The following is a 20,557-nucleotide window of genomic DNA, read 5'->3' as shown; positions in this document are numbered from 1 at the left end:
TAAAACTGAATCACTTTCTCATGCTATGTAAACTTGAATTAAGTACAAGCACAATTGGTCACCAAGACTTGTCATCCTCAAAGTCATTAATAATTCATCAAGTTTAAACAAAAGAAGTTAAACTGTGACAGTGTTTGGATATCTGATCTGAATTAGCATGGATGCTTAAGATTTTACTTCCCCATTTTCTCCTAAGAACTCTGCAGTTTTGATTGAGAAGATACATCAACCTTATTATTTGACTGTGTTTTACCACTTTTCCAAATATCTCGAAGTACCCAAAATACTCTCCTCTTCTTGTCACGTCTTCAACTCTCTTCTCATAAAACACATTCTCATATGTTTGATATATAGTGTTACTCAGCATTAAACCTGTTTTAAATCCATATAGTTAAGGCTGCGCACACCAGCTAGTATGGGGTGAATTCAGACAAGTCTGCAACAAGATCAGGGCTTGTCAGGCTATATCTAACAGTACTAGATCTCAAAACATCTTGTCGGGCCCTGTTGGCCAGTGTCCGGTGGACCAAGACAATTTGCTGGAGCTCACACACACCTCAACGAATTAGGAAATGTCATGAGAGTCACGTCAGTGGAATAGGTGCCATCTTGATGTTGGATGACTCAACCCCAAGCCTCAATGCGGCTAGTCGCGACATATTTAAACCCGATTTGACCCTGACAAAAAATCTGTAACCTCTACAGGGTTCCCTAGATATATCCAAAGATAAAAAGTAAATATCATATAAAAAGGGATTTCATTAAGGGCTGGGCAACAGACAAACTGAACGGCTGTGACTGGATGATTTTGCCCACCTGGTTTGGTTATCTAGAGAAAAGTTTTCTTATAAAAAAGTTCAGTTCAAAACATTTTCCCCACCTCTGAAAAGCAGTTGCCCCCCACCCTCCCTGGTGAAAACGTTAATGAAACCCCTGTATAGTAATGAGTTAAATGCAAAGTTCTGAATATCAGTTCCTACATCTGCTTGAGTAGAGGTCCTTGACAACTTCACATGTCTTGCAAGCATACCAATCTACAAGTACAGAAAACAAATAATATCCTTTACTCGATCTTCACAATGTTGACACAAAATTTAGCAGAATTGCATGGGTTGTTTGAGCACATATATTTACCAAACTAATGACTGTGTAAGTGACTAGCAGCACATAACTGGTTCTGATCGAGATTTTGTGGACCTAATCTTCTGACCTCTAGTATTTTTCTATGCAAATCTTCAGGAATTGGAGGAATGCTTTAAGAATAGTACTGTGTACTTAAGCCTGTGTTAACAATCAGATTACAGAGGATTTTGATGCTCTTCAATGTTTATAAATTTCATCAACTTCTTAAAGTGAAATGTGGTCCATTTCTTGCCCAGGTTTAACAAGAGAAACAATGTACTTTTCGGCAAACTGGAACTCTCCTAGAAACCACCTAGATTTAAATTTTCTGTGGTTCAGTTTAATTAACCAGAATTGCTATTTGTTTATCTTCAATTAATTCCACTGACCAGTACCTAGTTGACAACTACTTCGCACTTACAAGTATACTTATTTATTTATTGCAACAGTATATTAATATGGTTGGAATAAAATGGTTGTTTCGCACAAAATAAACAATTAATCAAAGAAACATAATGATATAAATTGCATCCACCTCTTCAGCAGCCTTGACTTTTGACTTGATGTAAACAGTTGAATCACTTCTGTCACCAATCTAAAACAAGAAACACATACATGTACATGTAAACATTTGAAGTTAGCAAATCAAAATGTTAATTTACCACAGATCTCTAGTCTTGCATCTGACAAGTCTGGACAAAGTATTCCTGCATACATTTAATACATGTACCATGAATTTCCAAAAGTAGCAATCCCACAGCAACCATCCAGATGTTTATTAGCAGAGTCAAGTGCACTCACCTCAAGGCCACTATATCTGGGGTTCCTACATTGTACAGATTTTTTAGCACACATACAGTTATGTACATGTACGATTAGAATGTCCACTAAAAGTAACAGAAAAAAAAACCTAGCTAGTTCTGTTTTGATTGATGAATCAGCCTTACATAAGAAAAACGAGGGCAGTGCAAAACAAATACTTTATTAGTGTTGCTTATTTTTTTAAAATTGTCCTTACTTGCACAATGGCAAGTCCTGGTTTAAATCCTTCATTTTCTGCTTGCACTGCTGCAACATCCTCCTTTAACTTCTGACGAATCTCACTGTGTACAAAATGACAAGTTTTCTATGTATTATAATCCCTACATACGATCCATCAAAGGTCACAGAGTGGTTTTCTCACTTTGCTTTGGTTCTGCATAACCCCCTCTATACACCTTATTCCAAAATGGGAGCCAGTTTATTATTCTTTTGTTTACATGGTAATTAGCCCTCTTTGCCTCGTCAACATGTACAGAATACAAAAGAATTTTGAAGTGAAAATGAGGCAAAGAGGGCTAATTAACATGCAAACAAAAGAATAATAAATTGGTCGCCATTTTGGAATAAGGAGTATAGATCGTCTTTACTGGAAAGAATTTTGTGTCTGAGATTTGCAGAGGTATTTTTGGGGGAAAGGGGTCTTATTCAAAATTAATTTTTCAATCTGAAATCTAGTCAGGTGCCATTTAGGGAAGGTCTGAATAGCAGAACAATATGGCAAGAGTTTAAAGAAAAACAAGAGCCTAGAGAACAGAAAGGTGGCAAACCTCCAACAAACACTTCAAAGAGAATCTGGAGGGATTTATTCAACTGTCACAGTGATATATGATTGCCAATTATACAAGTAGCTGACAAGAATATCAAGTGTCCCTTACTTATAGCTGTCAGTATTTGTGCCTATTCTCAGAGAAAACCTCATTTCAGACAGCCGGGAAAAGATTATTGTATGAAGTATGGTCGCTTAAGGAAAACTTGTTCGTCAAACACCAACTTAAGTGTTCTATGGATGACAGCTCTTTTTTTACCTCTCAACTCAAAATGTTAATGTAAATCTTAATGACTTAACGACTGGAGAACCTGTCACGTGTTTAACCTGTCAAAACTCACAAATTCCCTGGGACGAAAAAAACTCTTTAACTCCCTAGGGAAACAACAACTTGGACCTTCAAATCGCACATGATAAGGTCATGCTCCTTAAAACCACGGTGCCAGCCGCCATCAAGCACACAGTTTTGGAGTTGGGAGGTACAGGGGCATAGCTACCTGTATGCACGGTATGCACGTGCGTACCTCAAAAAGTCAAAAGTAAAAAAATAAAATAAAAAAGTGAAAAATAACAAAAAAGCACAAGAGTAAAAGCTAGCTGTTTTTACAAAGCACAGTTTGCCTCAATGCATTTAACTGTGCTTGTTTCCTTTGAATGTATATTTTCTAAATAAGGGACTGTTTTTTTCCCGCACCCGACTGTCAGTTTCCAGAGAAGCGTGTTATTCATTGGTCAAACAAATTTTGAATGATATATTTAGAGGAAAGGTAGGAAAATAGCGAGCAGATAACAAGCTGGATAGTAAGGCTGAATGCGTTGTTTTCACCTCAGCCTGTCTTCGCAGTATACTCGATTTCCTCGCCTTACCATGGCCAAAAATCGATCACAAATTATTACCTTGCAGCGATTGTTTTTGAGGTGCTGCAGTCAATGAACCGAAAAAGGCAACAAAAAATTTTACGACTTAGTTGTCATTTCATATACAGTAAAAATGTTGGGCTTACAACATAACCTTGCCTTTAATCAAGTCACCTGAAAAAGATTTGGGACTTGGAGGTCAGGGGTAGGGGGGATTTGGAAAATTGTGTGTACCTCTGGAAAAATCCTGGCTATGCCCCTGAGGTATAACAAACACTTAATGACTGGCTGTGCAGGAACAGTGAGTTTTGTTTCCCCTCAACCTCAATGTCCCTATATGCTTTGCCTTGGGGAACATTGAGGGTCTCTGTTTCCTTAGGGGCCAGTCATTATATTTAAGGCTTAGTGTCTTTAGTCTAGCAATCAATTTTTGAATTCTCTGGTTTAAGGATTTCTGAGAAAAAAGGATGCAAACTGTATAATTTACAAAGAAAATAACATCTCTTCCGTGTAAAAAATATCCAACTATGCAGAAGAAAATTAAAACTTGAAAAAAACAACACAAAACATAAACAGTGTAGGCTTTGCTGTGGGGCCACTTCTCATGATCACGACAAAATGGAACTCAGTTTTCTGACGGGCATCCCCAGGCTGTTCACACACTTCCTTATATGGGCTATATAGGTATGTCTGACCCCAAAGGATAGGGACTTTTAGCCATTTTGGTCAAAAATAAGGTATCGATTTTGGCCATATGGTTTCAAATAGGGTATGGTTTTTGCACTCTAGTCTTGAATTGGGTATATTTTTCTTGGAAGAAGCTGGCTACCTTTTCATCATTATCGATAAGACCATCAACAAAAACCCTTCACAATGTCTTTAACATTGGTCTGAACTAATTATACGGCAAGTCTAAATCAGGGTATTATTTGAGGGTCAGGTCTTGAATAGGGTATCACATTTTTGGTCAGGCCATGGTCATAGGGAAATTCACAGATTTTGGTCTCAAATAGAGGTCCAAATAGATGGCATGTACATGTAGGGTAAGGTGGGAAGCAGGCCGCACACACCCAGGCCCATTTTTTTCTGGGAGTACCCTCCCATGGGGAAGAAGAGTGTCCGAATATAGGTTCGAATTACTTTCATTGACACACGAGTTGAGTAATGTTTTCAAAAGTCATGAGTGTTCACTTATTTCTACAAAATTATTTTTCTGCCCTGGTTTGATTTGAGACCCTTATTTCTACAAAGCTATTTTTCTGTTTTGGTTTAATTTGAAACCCTTATTTCTACAAAATTATTTTTCTGCCATGTTTAAATTTGAGAAAACTTAAAAATACACGTACTTGGAACTTTCCCCATGCTAAACACGTGAGAACGGACGAAACCTTCGTAAACAAGCGCACAATTTATAAATCAAACAGAAAGGCAACAGAATCTCTCTCCGGTGGAATACGGTTAATAGGTTTTTCCCGTGTTACTATAACTCCCATATCTACTGGTAAAACGAAGCAAAATAAAGTTTACCTCGCTACTTCTTTACCGAGAAGCAACTTCGCTTCCGCCATGTTGATCCAGGTACCGCCAAACGTCCCAGAATGCCTTGGGAAGCCCGCGCCCGAAAAAAACTGGAAAATCAGGATCCGTGGACAATGATCGATTTACTTGTTCGTCTCTAATAGGAACTAGTCTATGCTCACAAAAGGAAGTGGAATATTGCTAGACTCGAGATAAGTGTTGTTAAAACAGAATGAGTGGCATTCTTGCATTGTATATTATTAGCGCGAGCTTGTGCAGAGCATTCTGAACCGCTAGGAATAATTCAGTTGCTTGTCTCAGAGCTTTGGACATTTTGACCGCCGTTCCGTTAAGTTTGCGTTCAGTAAAAAAATACCGAGAGTCAAAAAGCATAAAAACAATATCGCTAGACCCAAGAAAAGAGAAAAATTATTATGTCTGAATTACTCGTTTTCAACGCATAATTTTCCTTTTAAGCTTAACGTGAGTTGATCAGCTGGCCCCCGAGTCAAATGTTCGAGTCACGTGGTATATGGATCATTTACTTGTACAGCCAACTCTCTCGTATTAAAACGGATACCCCTCGGGAATTGGACAAAGTCTCCATTAGTAGAGCTGTCCGCTTACGGGAATTATTCTCATAAGCGGACAGGCAGGATTCAGATTAGCGGGTTTTAATCACATGTTTAATTGCGTCGCCAAAAATAACAACTGAAGCTTTTTATTGCAAATTAAAGACAATTTTCCATGCCAGGAGTCAATTATTATACCTGGGATGTCCGCGTACTCTTACGTAAGGGCGTCCTCTTACGGGAAGGTGTAAATATAGAGCCTGACCGGGAGGTAAAAAAGGGAATTGAAAAAAGTGTCTGTAAGTATGGCTGTCCGCTTACGAGAGTGTCCGTAAAGCGAAGAATTCACTGAATATACCACGTAAGTAAATAGTACTTTTTACGCGTTGTTATTGGTTAACTCGGAGATGACTAGCAAAGTACTATTCACCTCCACTTCAGTGAATAAATGTTAACTAATTAATCAATCGCAAGTCAGCGCTCAGGACTGGTCAACGATACAACAGCCATTGACGTCACATGTCACTCATTTGATTTCACATAAAACTTTCTTGTTGTTCTCGTCAGATTCGCGTGGCTGTCATGGTTCCTGTGACGCTGTTCTCTTGTCGTTCCCAGTTTTCCCGTGACTTTCTGTCTTCTCTGGTTTTTGTGGTTTTGTTAGTTCTTGTTTACCTTAGCTTGTGGCTCACGTGAAAAGCAGAAAACCACGGGAACTCGCTCAATAGAAACCTCGAGCTCATAATCTAATTGTTAAATATCGCTTACAGTTCAGCTCTAAAAATTTTTCATTGCAATGTAAACTAACTTATTGTTCCAGTAAACTAAATCTAGCTAGCTACAAACGAAAATACTTAAAAACTGAAAATACATTAACCTGCAATCAAAGTCAAATCTCACTTACACGAATACGCTAGGGAAGACATTAATTGTGCCAGACTATATGTCAGGGCGGTTTTCAATTGAGTTTCGTAAAACCAAAACCAAAGTTATCACCTTAGCCAGTCACAAAGGACGAACTTCATCCAACGGGCCAATCAAATTTCCAAGAAAATACATTTAGCTGAGGCAAAGCGCGGGGAAACGAGCGCCAGCGAGACACGATTGGTTTTGATTTTATTTCTGATTGGATGAGAAAATGGCGCGACTTTTTTGAGTCAAACCCTTGATGTAGTTCTGTAAACTGTAGTGCTGGTTGATCTTTGTATCACTGTACTGTACTATAGTCCGATCTTTGTTGTTATTTCCAGGCTTTTTTAATAACACAAGGAGGGGTCTAAAAGTAGAGTGTAAAGTCTGCCAGACTCAGCGCTAACTCATGACGGTTCAAAGCTTTTGTACCGTCCTCTAGGGGGAACGTGCCTTAGTTGTATTGAAACTGATAGGTCTTCAGAAAGCCACTAAACAGAACAAAGGGAGAAATTAAACCAAGGCTCATGTTATGCTCATTTATAAGGTATCCATGCATTAATAAACATACTGTTTGTTAGTTTCTCCGTTTTCATTATCTGCATAGCACGCGCTTGAAGAATAATATGGCACGGGATTGAGTGGTGTTCAGAGGAAGAAATGAAGTTCCTCAACCCTCCTAACGCAGGTGTTCTTTCCTTTTCCTCGCGTGTTGTAACCCGCGCGCGCGTTCTCGATTTTGGGCGTCGCTTCCGGTTATTTACTCGAGTCCATGGGCCGAAAGTGAAATCAATGTTTGAAAGATTTATCAGCGAAGTTGTAAAAGAAAAAATATCTTAAACAAGTAAAGAGGAAACATTGCTCTCGTTCTGCTCTTACAGGTAAACAAAACAATTCGCTTTCTAAGAAACACTAATAAGTGGAGGAATATTACAGCTTCATTTAACTTACACTTTATTTCAGTTTCTCCCATCGTGACAGTAAATGAATATTTTACGATTATTTCATATCAAAAGTTATTGATTACCGTTCTTCATTGCTAACGGCTCTTTCTACAAAACGTTTCATGGTTAAAGCAGCTAACTTTACAGTTCCAATAAACTAAAGCTATAAATACAAATTTTAAAAACATATATATTGACAGTCAGCTATGTACTGAAAAATATGTAGTACAATGAACATCGCTTCAATTAACTTACTGAGTTACTATTTGCCTTGAAGTTTGTATTTTCCTTATACTCAATAACAGTATTTGTTAGCTACAGTGCTACAGTTAAACCCCGCTTTACGGATGACTGCTTTATACGGACACCTTGAGGTTACGGAAAGTGATTTTACTTCCTAGCTCCAACATTTTCTCTTAGCTTGACCAGGTTAAGACAGACACCTGGATTATATCAACACTTAATGTGATCCTGATGGTGTCTGAGAAAACGGGGTTCGACTGTCAGTATCTGCAGGTTAATAACCTGCTAATCCCTAAAACAGACTTGCTATAAAAACATCATCAAGATAATTAGATGTCAAAGAGTATAGCATTTTCTTCTTTAAATCACAAAAAACGCGAATCCTCTAAAGAGCCTTCTCTCCTATAGTGGAGGTTCTTATTACAACAATTAATCCATAAAGTGGTTTTATAACTTTCTTATTTTGTTAGTCACTCTATTATATAATATAACCACTGGTAAAGCAAACAAACAAACGGTTTCTTTTCCTCCAAAATAATTCATACAATACAACTCAAGAGATGTAGTAGTTATTCATCCCATCCGTCTCCAAGAGACACAAATTTGTTTTTGTCACTCACCCACCCGTCCCCCTACCCCCCAAAACAATTATTTAACAGTTCAACCGATACAGGACCAAACCACAAGCAATTACGTGAATACTGCATCTCTAACGTTTTGTCACAGAAAAGAATTCCACAAATTAAACAAACTGAAAACTAAAATGAATTTCAAATAAAATAATCCAATAATTACCGGTTTTCTTTTTGTTTGTAAAGGACAGTGTTCACTCAAGTATCTGAATGCGATTGTTATGCCATTCAGACACAGCAATCCGGCCATTACTTAGAACTGCTACAGACGATGGGAAATTTAATTCTCCTAAATTACTGCCCTTTGTTCCAAACTTGCCAACAAACTTTCCATTTAGTTGAAATACTTGTATTCTATTATTATCTGAATCACAGACCAACAGGTGTCCTGACTTGTTTACTGACAAACAACGGGGATACTTAAACTTCCCATCCCCTCCACCCTGCTTTCCAAACTTGTACTGAAAGTTGCCATTACAGTTGAAAACCTTTACGCAATTTGCTCCGTTGTCTGACACAATGAGATATCTATCACACTGAACACAGTGGATAGGATCAGAAAAAGAACCCTGCCCACCAATTTTCATTGAAAACTTACCATTAGGAGAAAAGATCTTAATCAGTTTGTTACCTGTATCAGCAACAATGATATTTCCATCACTGTCTACAGATAAACCCCAAGGATTAGAAAGCTGACTATCAAGGATTCCCTTCCCACCAAACATATCCACGTACTCACCCTCGCCACTGAAAATCTGGATCCTATGGTTACCGTTGTCTGCTACGAAAATATTTCCATTTTTATGAAAAGTTATTCCCCTAGGAAACTTAAATTCGCCCAGATTCTTACCTTCCCGACCAAAAGATCTTAAACATTTTCCTTCGCTATTAAAGACTTGAACTCTGTGGTTCTCACAATCAGTTACAGCTATCTCGTCCCTGGCATTCACTGCCACCCCCCAGGGATTGTTAAACATTCCAACAGACGAACCTTGTTTCCCAAAAGAAAAAGCAGCTCTTAACTGAAATAATTTCACCTCAATAGAAAAAGGACTATCAAGAATGTGTTCGCCGTTTACCTTTACTGTCACTTTGTATTTGCCTTGATCTTTGGGTGAATAGCTGATTTTGTAGTTTCCATCCTTATTGTCATTTATTCGCACTTCCATCGCACATTCTCGTCCTTCTTCGTCCCTGATCTCTACCGTTACACGATCATGTTTACTGTAACACTGTCCTCCCTCTGCGTTTTTTGTGGTAAGAACAAACTGTGCTTCAACTCCAACAGTTCCTTCTTGAATGCCCTTGCCCTCAGCTACAGACTGACTTGCGTTAGTTTCGTTCAGTATTCCCAGTGTTCCAATTTCTTCGGTGTTGACAATCTTCAACATCCTTTGATTTTTCACGAAAACCAATATCGGAAGACCTTTTGGGTCACGCGCATTTGGCTTAGTAGTTTGATCAACTCCCTCCAAGATTGTTTCTAATGATTTTTTCACTTGAACGACTTCAGCGTTTGTACTTCGTGTCAAAACTTTATCAGCTTTATCCAACGATGATTTGATCACCTCTATTTGGTTCTCGATCTTTTGGGTTGTTAGACTTTCAAGCGATTTCTTTGTTTGGTCTTCCACCGCTGCAAAAATAGTTTGCTTCTTCGCTTCAATATTGGCAATTAAATTGTCAACAGTCCTCTGAACGTCCCTCTTCAACTCTTCGCCTCGTTGTATGATCTTCACGCAGTCTTCGTCAAGTTTACTAACAGCGTCTATCTTTGCTTGTAAATTACGCTTCTGTGTTTCAATCATTGATTTCATTTCAATCTTGCGTCTTTCAGCTTCGTCTTCTATGTGCTCCAAAGCATGACCAGGATGATCCATCAAAACACAAGATTGGCAAACCGCCGTTCCACAGTTCTTACAAAAGTACTTTAGCTCTTCTTTCTCGTGCCGTTGCTTTGCACAGAACACAGGTCGCTTGAGCACATCCTCATAGTCCTTGTCTTGAAAGTCTTTCAGCGCCAGAACACGGTGATCTTTATTGCTTCGCATGATGTTGTGTGCAGTGACGCACTCTTGACAGTGAAATATGCAACACTGGAAACAGTATGAAGTCTCGAAGCTTTTCTTCTTGCAGTTCCCACATCTTACTTGGCTACTCCTGTACTCTTTGATTACCAGCACATCAATCAAGCCATTCAGATAAAAACTGGTTGGAAGATCTTTCAGATCCCCACTTTCAGGTACTCTGCTAACGGCTCGACAATTTGGGCATCTAATGGTGTCGCAGCAATGACTCGTCCTATGCCATTGTTTCAAGCAGTGCAGACAGAAACTGTGTAAGCATGGCAGATGTTTTGGATCGGTAAATATGTCGGAACACACCGAGCAAGACACTTCTTCACGGAGATTATGGAGCAACGTTTTGATATCCATGTCGTGTCCAGAAACAAGCGGGTAAAGCAAGGTTTTCGCGGAACTCAACTCGAAACAATGACTTCTTGTGACTTTCTTTTTTAGGTCTTCTTGGAATCGTGGCTGTTTATTATGACAATCTTTTCCCTTGTTCAAACCAATCATGGAACGTTGTTTTAAGAGCCTTTGTCATTTTGCCTGATACTGATTCCTAAGAATGTGACACATGTGGCTGGTTGATCAGATGTCACTAAAACATTGATCAGAACAAAACATTAGTGCTTTGGAGTTTGTATTTCAATTCCTTCCTGTCTGAATAGATGTCCTTTGTTTTTCTCACGCGCAAAAGATGGACAGCTCATTTTGTTGGGGTGCGTTGGTCAGGAGGAACTGAACTTACAATCTCTACGGACTCGCGAAGACTCACGATTATCTGCGAGTCGCGCGTCCCTCGTGAGCTAGTTCGCGCGCCACGCGTCGATCTTACTTACTTACTTACTTACTTACTTACTTACTTACTTACTTACTTACTTACTTACTTACTTAATCCTCTTCGTGTTTTGAAACACATAAGGCCTCGGCCAAAGTACGCCATTGTCTTCTGTCGGGTGCTCGTCGTTCCAGGTGACCCCATGTCCAGCTGTTCTCCTTCATCTCTTTCTCCACTGTCCTCCCCCATGTTTCTTTCGGTCTGTCTCTCTTTCTACGGCCATCAGGAGTCCACCTAAGGGCAACTCGTGGTAATGCTGCTGGTGGCATGCGCAGCACATGACCAATCCATTTCAATCTCTTTCGCCGGACTTGTTGTTTGATTGGTTCTGTTCCTGTTCTTCTGCGCAACTCATAGTTTGAGATTGTCTGGGGCAAGTATATACGGAGAATCGTACGAAGGCTCTTGTTCTGGAAGACTTCTAGCTTGTGGCTGATGGTTTTGGTCATCTTCCAGGATTCTGCGCCATGCAGTAGAATGCTTAAGACATTGCTTTTGAAAAATCGGATCTTTGTGTTCTGGCTGATGTTCTTGGATCTCCAAGTGCCTCGAAGCGAGGCAAAGGCCTGGCTTGCCTTTGAAATCCGGACTAGGATCTCTTCTTCTCCATCTCCGCTGGTGGACACCTTAGATCCCAGGTAGGTAAAGTGATCAACCTCTTCTACCACTTCCCCATTCACCATGATGGATTCATTGGTCCTGCCACTCATCCTCAAATGCCTTGTCTTCTTAATGTTGATCTTCAGGCCTAATTTCCCTGCTTTAGTTGCCGAGGCATTGGTCTTTGCCTCCATGTCCTGGTGTCGATGGGCGAGCAACGCAATATCATCTGCATAATCAAGGTCTTTTAAGGTTTTTCTGCATAATCAAGGTCAATGTCCATCTAATCCTTCTCCTTCGACCACTAGTCACTTGTTTCAAAACCCAGTCGATCCCCAAGAATAATAGAAAGGGGGAGAAAATACACCCTTGTTTCACACCCGTGGTCACGCTGAAGGCGTCTGTAAGCGCTGCGTTGCAAATAACCTGGGACTTGAAGTCACTGCAAAGCATCTTGATGACATTTACCAGCTTTGATAGAATCCCGTAGTGCCTTAATATCTTCCATAGGGAATCTCGGTAAATGCCGTCAAACGCCTCTTCAAAGTAAATAAAGTTGGCATACAGGGGAGCATTCCATTCTTTCCTCTGCTCTAGAATTTGCCTTAGGGTGAAAATGTGGTCAGAGCACGAGCGTCCAGGGCGGAAACCTGCCTGTTCCTGCCTGATGTACTCATCCAGTGTTTCAGCCAGTCTTGTATGGATGATCTTGCTGAAGACCTTGCTGGTAATGGGGAGCAGAGTGATGCCTCTTCAGTTGTTGCAGTCACCCAAATCACCCTTTTTGGGTAATTTGACAAAGAGTCCGGTCTTCCACGCTTCAGGAATCGTCTCGCTCTCCCATATCTCTCTGAATATGCACGTCAAAAGGCCTGGTGTTTCAGTTTCTTCAACCTTGAGCATTTCTGCAGTCACTCCATCTGCTCCACCTGCCTTCCCGCTCTTCATCACTTTGATGACAGCTTTCACCTCTTCCATGGTAGGTGGATCTATGCAGATATCCAAGTCCTCTACTGCCGGTGGAATCTCAGCTACCTGTTCAGGTTCTGGCCTATTTAGAATGCTTTCAAAATGTTCCCTCCAGCATGCCAGCTTTTCTGCTTCTTTCGAAAGAACATTACCATCTTACAGGGACATCGTTGTTTTTAAAACCATTATTTAACATTTTGTTAATTCTATATAGGGTCTTTAGATCTTGCCTACCAGCAGCCTCTTCTGCCTCAACCGCGAGTCTCTCTACAAGTTTTCTCTTGTCTAGTTTGGTAATTTTTTGTTTTTTGACTTTGCCTGGGTATATCCAGTCTAATCTGGGTACATCCAGCCGATCCCAAGCCCGGGTAAAAGAGGAGGGTTGGGCATGGGGTGTCGATGTTTCACGACAGGAAAAATGCTTCTTGGCAGTCTGTTATGATCAAAAGTACTTATGTCACTATGGACTGTAATTTTTATATGGCAAAGGCATCTTATCCATCTTCTAAAATCTTTCCGTTTCATCTGCGCCTGTGATAAAAGCCTAATTTCTCCTTACCATTTTATGGTAAATGTAAGAAGACACGTTATGGAAATACTAGACCCAATCATCACAGTTCAAAAGGTTTGACCAAAACCCAAATTCTCTCAAAATTATTTAAAGAAATACTGCGGCTCAGTCAGGAGAAATTTGATATCAATCGTTTTCTTTGGACGGTGAAAATCAGTGGCAAGTTTGAATTAAGAGCTGTTGTGGTTTGTAACAGCTGACCTCACTGAAATAGTGAGCTATTTTTAGCTTTCTAAGTGTGCACTTGAAGACCCTCAAGACGTCAATGCTGTCATTTTCGTTTTAAGTGGTATCTTGTAGGGACTGACAATAAAGTTAGAGTTTCACCCAGATTGATCTCCTCTTGGACTTTAATTTAAATTTTCCGACGAGCATCCCCGACCTTTTCGTATGGGCCTCCCCTCTACCCCTCCCCCCTAACTCGGGGCTCGGTAACCGTCAGTGCCTCATGGTTATATACATGTGACGTGTAGTTATTCTATTGGAGGAATGAAAAGCGTTTTTTGGTCTGACAAGGATCTTGTGTATCGGTCAACTAATCAACAGTAAAGAACTTTTCAGTTAAAGATTGAGAAAGAAACAAATTAAATGATTTCAATGGAGTGTTTCTCATTTCCTCCTTCTAGCAATTATCTAGATACGTTCAACCCTTTTTTTTTTTCAGTCTTGTGGCTCTGAGGAGAAGACAAATACTTTCCCAGGATATTTAGCGAGAAAGTAAACTTATTTCGCGAAAAACTCCCAAGCAGTCAAACGATCCGGTCAGCTTTAATAATCCTTCATTCCAAGGCTTTACAAACGAGCGCGCTGTATATCATACACACAACTTAGGGGCGTCCCAACAATACCATACTAGAGCAGGGACACTAGCGCCGTCATACGTCACTGTTCAAGCGATTCTATTCTTTGGCGGGAAAACAAGGGAAATGTTTACTTGTATGCATTCTGATTGAAACACTGAAGAGAAGACAGAGAAGCCGAAAGCTGAGGAACGCACTTTACATCTACATCTCTACTTAGTTAATTTGGTAAAATGCTTGAGATATCACACCAGCTTTAAAAATCTAAATAAAAATAATACACTGGGATATTAAAAAAATAAAAATAAATAAAAATAAAAAAATCTAAATAAAAATAATATAATAAAATATCTAAAAAATTAAAAAAATCCAAATAAAACTAATACATTCGAATATTAAAAACTCACTTTGATTTAAAACTATCTACGGACAATGCATTCCGGGACAATATCCTCAGGAAGAGAGTTCTATTCATTGATTGTTCGTGGCAAGAAAGAAAACTTAAAAATATCTTTCTTTGCTCTAGAAACTACAAACTTAAACTGAAGCGTGACTCCCAGGGGTTCTTCTTTCATTATTTGGTTTTAATTTGGCTTCTACTGAAAAATCCGTCAGATTGCTCTTTCGTTTGGACAAGTATCATACGCTTCCTCGGTGCTTGCTTGTTGTATCTAGCCTTTCCCTAAATGGCTCTTCGGCGTTAACTTCCTGTGGGACAGTATCGTGACAACGAAAACCATTGTAGCATTGCTTCCAAAAACAAACCTTGGCGGAGCACAATACCGAGGTACAGAGAAAGAAACATAAAACGCTTTAAGAACGGCGCCAGTTTATCTAACCTATTGCCATTGATTTCCTTTCGCGAGTCCAGTTCTCCACGCAATGAATTTAGCGCTACCAGAAAAAAAGAAACCCTGCAGAATATGAAACTAGTGCTCGCTCGCCTTGCCGACCCGCCAAGAGTAGCGTGCAAGAGATTTGTAGGGAGGGGAAGGTTAACGTAACTGCTTTGAAGTGTTTCTTCTGTATCTCAACACAGTCAAAGAGGTAAAGTTATTGTTCGACCACGGTTCGTGTTAACAGGAAGCTGAAACGTAGTCATGTATCAAATGACCACGTAACTTATCATGTATTTCGTTTTCATAGCTCCAAAACAAAATCAAGGTTTTTCAATTTATAACGCAGTCACAAAAGAACAGAGTTAAATACGATAAAACCTTATTAAACAGGCTTATTCGGCCCATTGTACTGGAGAATTTATGAACCTCTCTTTACGATCTCTAGCAATTTCTTTTTTCACATAAGAAACTAAAAAGTAAACTCAAAGCAAAGAGCAACTTTCTTGAACTCACACTTTGTTTATTTACATTTTCAAAGAAAAAGATGATTTTACAATTATTTCATATCAAGCTATTTACTGCTCTTAATCATCGCAAACAGCTCTTTCTACAAAACGTTTCATCATTAAAGCAGTTAACTTTAAAGTTCCAATAAACTAAAGCTAAAAATACACACTTTAAAAACATATATTTTAACCTACAGATACAGTCGAACCCCGTTTTCTCAAACACCGTCAAAAGCACACTAAGTGTTGCTATAATCCAGGTGTCTGTCTTAAGCTGGTCAAGCTAACAGAAAATCTTGGAGCTAGGAACTAAAATCAAATTCCATAAGGCTCAAGGTGTCCGTATTAAGCGGTCATTCGTTAAGTGGGGTTTAACTGTAGCACTGCAGCTAACAAATACCGTCTGCTATTGAATATAAGGAAAATACAAACGTCAAGGCAATTAGTCACTTGGTAAGTTCATTGAAGCAATGTTCTTTGTACTACATATTTTCCAGTACATACCTGACTGTCAATAACCTGCTATTCCCTAAAACAAACTTGCTATAAAAACATCATAAAGACAATTAAATGTCAAAGAGTATAGTAATAATTTGAGAAACAAAATGTTTCTTCTTTAAATTAAGAAAAGGCAAATCCCCTAAACAGCCTTTTCCCCTATAGTGGAGGTTCTTATTACAACAATTAATCCATAAAGTGGTTTTATAACTTTCTTATTTTGCTAGTCACTCTATTATATAATATAACCACTGGTAAAGTAAACAAAAAAAAAAAAACGTTTTTTCTTGTCCTTCAAACTAATTCATACAATACAACTTAAGAGATGTACGTATTATTCCCATCCAACTGCAAGACACACAAATTTGTTTTTGTCACCCACCCACCCGTCCCACCTAACCCCAAAACAATTATAGAACAGTTCAACCGATACAGAGCCACACCACAAGCAATTGGGTGAACACTGCATCTCTAACGTTTTACCACAGAAAATAATTCCACATATTAAAAAAACTGCAAACTAAAATAAATTTTGAATTTTGAATTTTGAATTAATGTCCTAGAGTTTCTCTTTTTTTTCATAAAGTACAGTGCTCACTCCAGTATCTGGATGCGATGGTTATTCTTGTCAGACACAACAATTCGGCCATTACTGAGAACTGCTACAGACACTGGACAAATGAATTCTCCTAAATTACTGCCCTTTGTTCCAAACTTGCCAACAAACTTTCCACTGAGTTCAAATACTTGTATTCTATTATTACCTGAATCACAGACTATCAGGTGTCCTGACTTGTTTACTGACAAACAACGGGGATACTTAAACTCCCCGTCCCCGCTACCCTCCTTTCCAAACTTGTACTGAAAGTCTCCATTACAATTAAAAACCTTTATACAGTGTTCACAGTAGTCTGACACTATGAGATATCTATCACACTGAACACAGTGGATAGGAGAACTAAAAGAACCCTGCCCACCTATCTTCATTAGAAACTTGCCATCAGGAGAAAAGATCTTAATCATGTTGTTACCTTTATCAGCAACAATGATGTTTCCATCACTGTCTACAGATAAACCCCAAGGATAAGAGAGCTGACTATCAAGGCTTCCTTGCCCATCAAACATACCCACGTACTCACCCTCCCCACTGAAAATCTGGATCCTATGGTTACCGTCGTCTGCTACGAAAATATTTCCATTTGTATGAAACGTTATTCCCAAAGGATACTTAAATTCGCCCGCTTTGTTACCTTCCCGACCAAACGATCTTAAGTATTTTCCATCACTCTTGAAGATTTGAACTCTGTGGTTCCCAAAATCAGTTACAGCTATCTCGTCCCTGGCATTCACTGCCACCCTCCAGGGATTCATAAACATTCCAACAGACGAACCTTCTTTTCCAAAAGATAAAACAGGTCTTAACTGAAATAATTTCACATCAATAGAAAAAGGACTATCAAGAATGTGTTCGCCGTTTACCTTTACTGTCACTTTGTATTTGCCTTGATCTTTGGGTGAATAGCTGATTTTGTAGCTTCCATCCTTATTGTCATTTATTCGCACTTCCGTCGCGCATTCTCGTCCTTGTTCGTCCCTGATCTCTACCGATACACGGTCATGTTTATTGTAACACTGCTCTCCCTCTGTGTTTTTAGTGGTCAGAACAAACTGTGCGTCAACTCCAACAGTTCCTTCTTCGAGTCCTTTGCCCACAGCGACAGATTGACTAGCTTCAGTTTGCTGCAGTGTTTTCAGTGTTCCGATTTCTTCGGTGTTGACAGTTTTCAACATCTTTTGATTTGGCACGAAATCCAACGTCGGAAGATCTTTCAGGTCACGCTCAGTTGGCTTAGTAGTTTGATCAACTCCTTCCAATATTGTTTGTAATGACTTTTTCACTTGAACGACTTCAGCGTTTGCACTTCGTGTCAAAACTTTATCAGCTTTATCCAACGTTGATTTGATCACCTCTATTTGATGCTCGATGTCGGTCTTTTGCGTTGTTAGACTTTCCAGTGATTTCTCTGTTTGGTCCTCCACCGCTGCAAAAATAGTTTGCTTCTTCGCTTCAATATTAGCAATTAAATTGTCAACAGTCCTCTGAACGTCTCTCTTCACCTCTTCGCCTCGTTGTATAATCTTCGCGTAGTCTTCATTCAGTTTACTAACAGCAATCAGCTTTGCTTGTAAATTACGCTTCTGTGTTTCAATCATTGATTTCATTTCAATCTTTTGTCTTTCAGCTTCGTCTTCTATGTGCTCCAAAGCATGACCAGGATGATCCATCAAAACACAAAATTGGCAAACGGTCATTTCACAGTTCTTACAAAAGAACTTCAGCTCTTCGTTCTCGTGCCGTTGCTTTGCACAGAACACAGGTCGCTTGAGCACATCCTCATAGTCCTTGTCTTGAAAGTCTTTCAGCGCCAGAACACGGTGATCTTTATTGTTTCGCATGATGTTGTGGCCTGTTACACACTCCTCACAATAAAATATGCAACACTGGAAACAGTAAGAAGTCTCGGAGCTTTTCTTCTCGCAGTTTCCACATCTTACTTGACTACTTCTGCACTCTTTGATTGCCACTACATCAATCAAGCCATTCAGATAAAAACTGGTTGGAAGATCTTTCAGATCGCCACTTTCAGGTACTCTGCTAACGGCTTGACAATTTGGGCATCTGATGGTGTCGCGGCCATTGCTCGTCCTATGCCATTGTTTCAAGCAATGCAGACAGAAACTGTGTAAGCATGGCAGATGTTTTGGATCGGTAAATATGTCGGAACACACCGAGCAAGACACTTCTTCACGGAGATTATGGAGCAACGTTTTCATATCCATGTCGTGTTCAGAAACAAAGGTTTTCGCGGAACTCAACTCGAAACCATGAAGTCTTGTTACTTTCTTTTTTTAGCTCTTCTTGGAATCGTGATTGTTTATTATGCTAATCTTTTCCCTTGTTCAAACCAATCATGGAACGTCGCTTTAAGAGCCCTTGTCATTTTGTCTCGCATACTAATTCCAAAGAATGTGACCCTTGGGGCTCCTTGATCAGATGTCACTAAAACATTGAGCAGAACAAAACATTAGTGCTTTGGTGTCTGTAGTTCAATTCCTTTCTGTCTGAATAGACTTCATTTGTTGTTTTCACGCACAAACGATGGACAGCTCATTTTGTTAGGGTGTTGGTCAGGCAGAACTCCAACCAATGGTTTGAACTTACAATCTCTACGGACTCGCGAAGACTCGTGATTATCTGCCAGCCACACGTCCCTCGTGAGCTAGCTCGCGCGCCACTTGTCGATCTCTCACGAGAGGAAAAATGCTTCTTGGCAGTCTGTTATAATCAAAACTACTTATGTCGTTATGGACTGTAATTTTCATGTGGCAATGGCATCTTATCCTTCCTCCATAATCTTTCCGTTTCATCTGCGCCTGTAATGAAAGCCTCATTTCTCCTTACCATCTTTTGGCAAATGCAAGAAGACACGTTACGGGAATACAAGACCCAATCATCACAGTTGCAAACGTTTGACTAAAACCCAAATTCTCTCAAAATTATTTAAAGAAATATTGCGACTCAGTAAAGAGAAATTTGATATCGATATTTTTCTTTGAACGGTGAAAATCACTGGCATGTTTAAATTAAGAGCTACTGTGATTTGTAACAGCTGACCTCACTGAAATAGTGAACTATTTTTAGTTAACGATGGAGTGATGTCACACTTAAGCCAAACTGGCCAACACAACTGGAACTTATCCTGGCTTGCGTGGTATAAAACAGCCAAGAGCATTGCGGCTCCCCTCGGATTGGATGCTAGCCCAACACAGATTACTTCCCTCGTAACCTTTCATTAGGTTCTTCTAACATGGTGGTACACTCCTGTGTGGCGAGAGGCACTACAACAGTAAAATGTCAGAGGGGGCGAGCGAAGGATGGGTTTGCCCGTCAATTTTTGAAAAGTGACTGCCCAATGCTTATTCCCGGACTGTTTAATCTGGAGTTTAGCTCACTACTTGGGAGGAGGCGACCAAATGAAATAGTCGGGGACTGATGCTCGTGGTCTCGCTAAGAAGCTGGTGTAAATCAATGATTCTGTTCTCACTTATAGGGTGTTCAGGACAAAAGCCCCATTAGTTTTAGCTGTCTAAGTGTGCATTTGAAGACCCTGAAGACGTTAACGCTGTCATTTTCGTTTTAATTGGTATTTTGTCGGGATTGAAAACAAAGTTAGAGTTACACCCAGATTGCTCTCCTCTAGAACTTTTATTCAAATTTTTCGACGAGCATCCCCGACATTTTTGTATGGGACTCCCGTAACACCCCCCCTCCCTTACCCCCACCCCGCACCGGGGCTTTCTGGCCGTCAGTGCCTCATGCTTATATACATGAGACGTGTAGTTATTCTATTGATGGAAAGAAAAGCGATTTTTTGTCTGACAAGGATCTTGTGTACCGGTCAACTTATCAGCAGTGAAGAATT

The 20,557-nt window shown here is 39.7% G+C and overlaps 3 protein-coding genes across 4 annotated transcripts in view; all 3 read right to left on the bottom strand.

Moving 5' to 3' along the window:
* The window catches only part of LOC145469338 (C-1-tetrahydrofolate synthase, cytoplasmic-like), a 34,108-nt gene extending 28,213 nt beyond the window's left edge, over positions 1 to 5,895 (bottom strand). Inside the window, exons 1-4 of one of the 2 annotated variants that reach the window (XM_081453018.1) lie at positions 5,096 to 5,893; positions 2,141 to 2,225; positions 1,658 to 1,717; positions 981 to 1,034 (exon numbers count right to left, since the gene is read on the bottom strand). In XM_081453018.1, the coding sequence (XP_081309144.1) occupies positions 981 to 1,034; positions 1,658 to 1,717; positions 2,141 to 2,225; positions 5,096 to 5,136 (240 nt within the window). In that variant the 5' untranslated portion in view covers positions 5,137 to 5,893. Of the gene's footprint in view, positions 1 to 980; positions 1,035 to 1,657; positions 1,718 to 2,140; positions 2,226 to 5,095 lie in introns of both variants that reach the window. The other variant, XM_081453019.1, reaches the window with a different exon arrangement.
* A 1,455-nt stretch (positions 5,896 to 7,350) lies between these two features.
* Positions 7,351 to 10,965, bottom strand: LOC145469339 (E3 ubiquitin-protein ligase TRIM45-like). The gene has a single exon (XM_081453021.1). The coding sequence runs from the start codon at positions 10,963 to 10,965 to the stop codon at positions 8,581 to 8,583; it is 2,385 nt and encodes a 794-aa protein (XP_081309147.1). The 3' UTR covers positions 7,351 to 8,580.
* A 2,056-nt stretch (positions 10,966 to 13,021) lies between these two features.
* On the bottom strand, positions 13,022 to 19,218 carry LOC145469342 (E3 ubiquitin-protein ligase TRIM45-like). Its single transcript, XM_081453024.1, has one exon. It carries the CDS (start codon positions 18,912 to 18,914, stop codon positions 16,668 to 16,670), a length of 2,247 nt encoding a protein of 748 aa, XP_081309150.1. The 5' UTR covers positions 18,915 to 19,218; the 3' UTR covers positions 13,022 to 16,667.
* Between the last annotated feature and the right edge of the window lie 1,339 nt (positions 19,219 to 20,557).

Source organism: Orbicella franksi, chromosome 15, assembly GCF_964199315.1.
Source record: "Orbicella franksi chromosome 15, jaOrbFran1.1, whole genome shotgun sequence".
NCBI lineage: Eukaryota > Metazoa > Cnidaria > Anthozoa > Scleractinia > Merulinidae > Orbicella > Orbicella franksi.
The sequence above is the reverse complement of the archived record's forward strand: the minus strand, read 5'-3'. Positions and strand labels throughout refer to the sequence as shown.

Bases quoted from the DNA above. Each gene is read 5' to 3' on its own strand.
- LOC145469339 (XM_081453021.1), bottom strand. From the start codon at position 10,965: ATGATTGGTTTGAACAAGGGAAAAGATTGTCATAATAAACAGCCACGA.
- LOC145469342 (XM_081453024.1), bottom strand. From the start codon at position 18,914: ATGGATATGAAAACGTTGCTCCATAATCTCCGTGAAGAAGTGTCTTGC.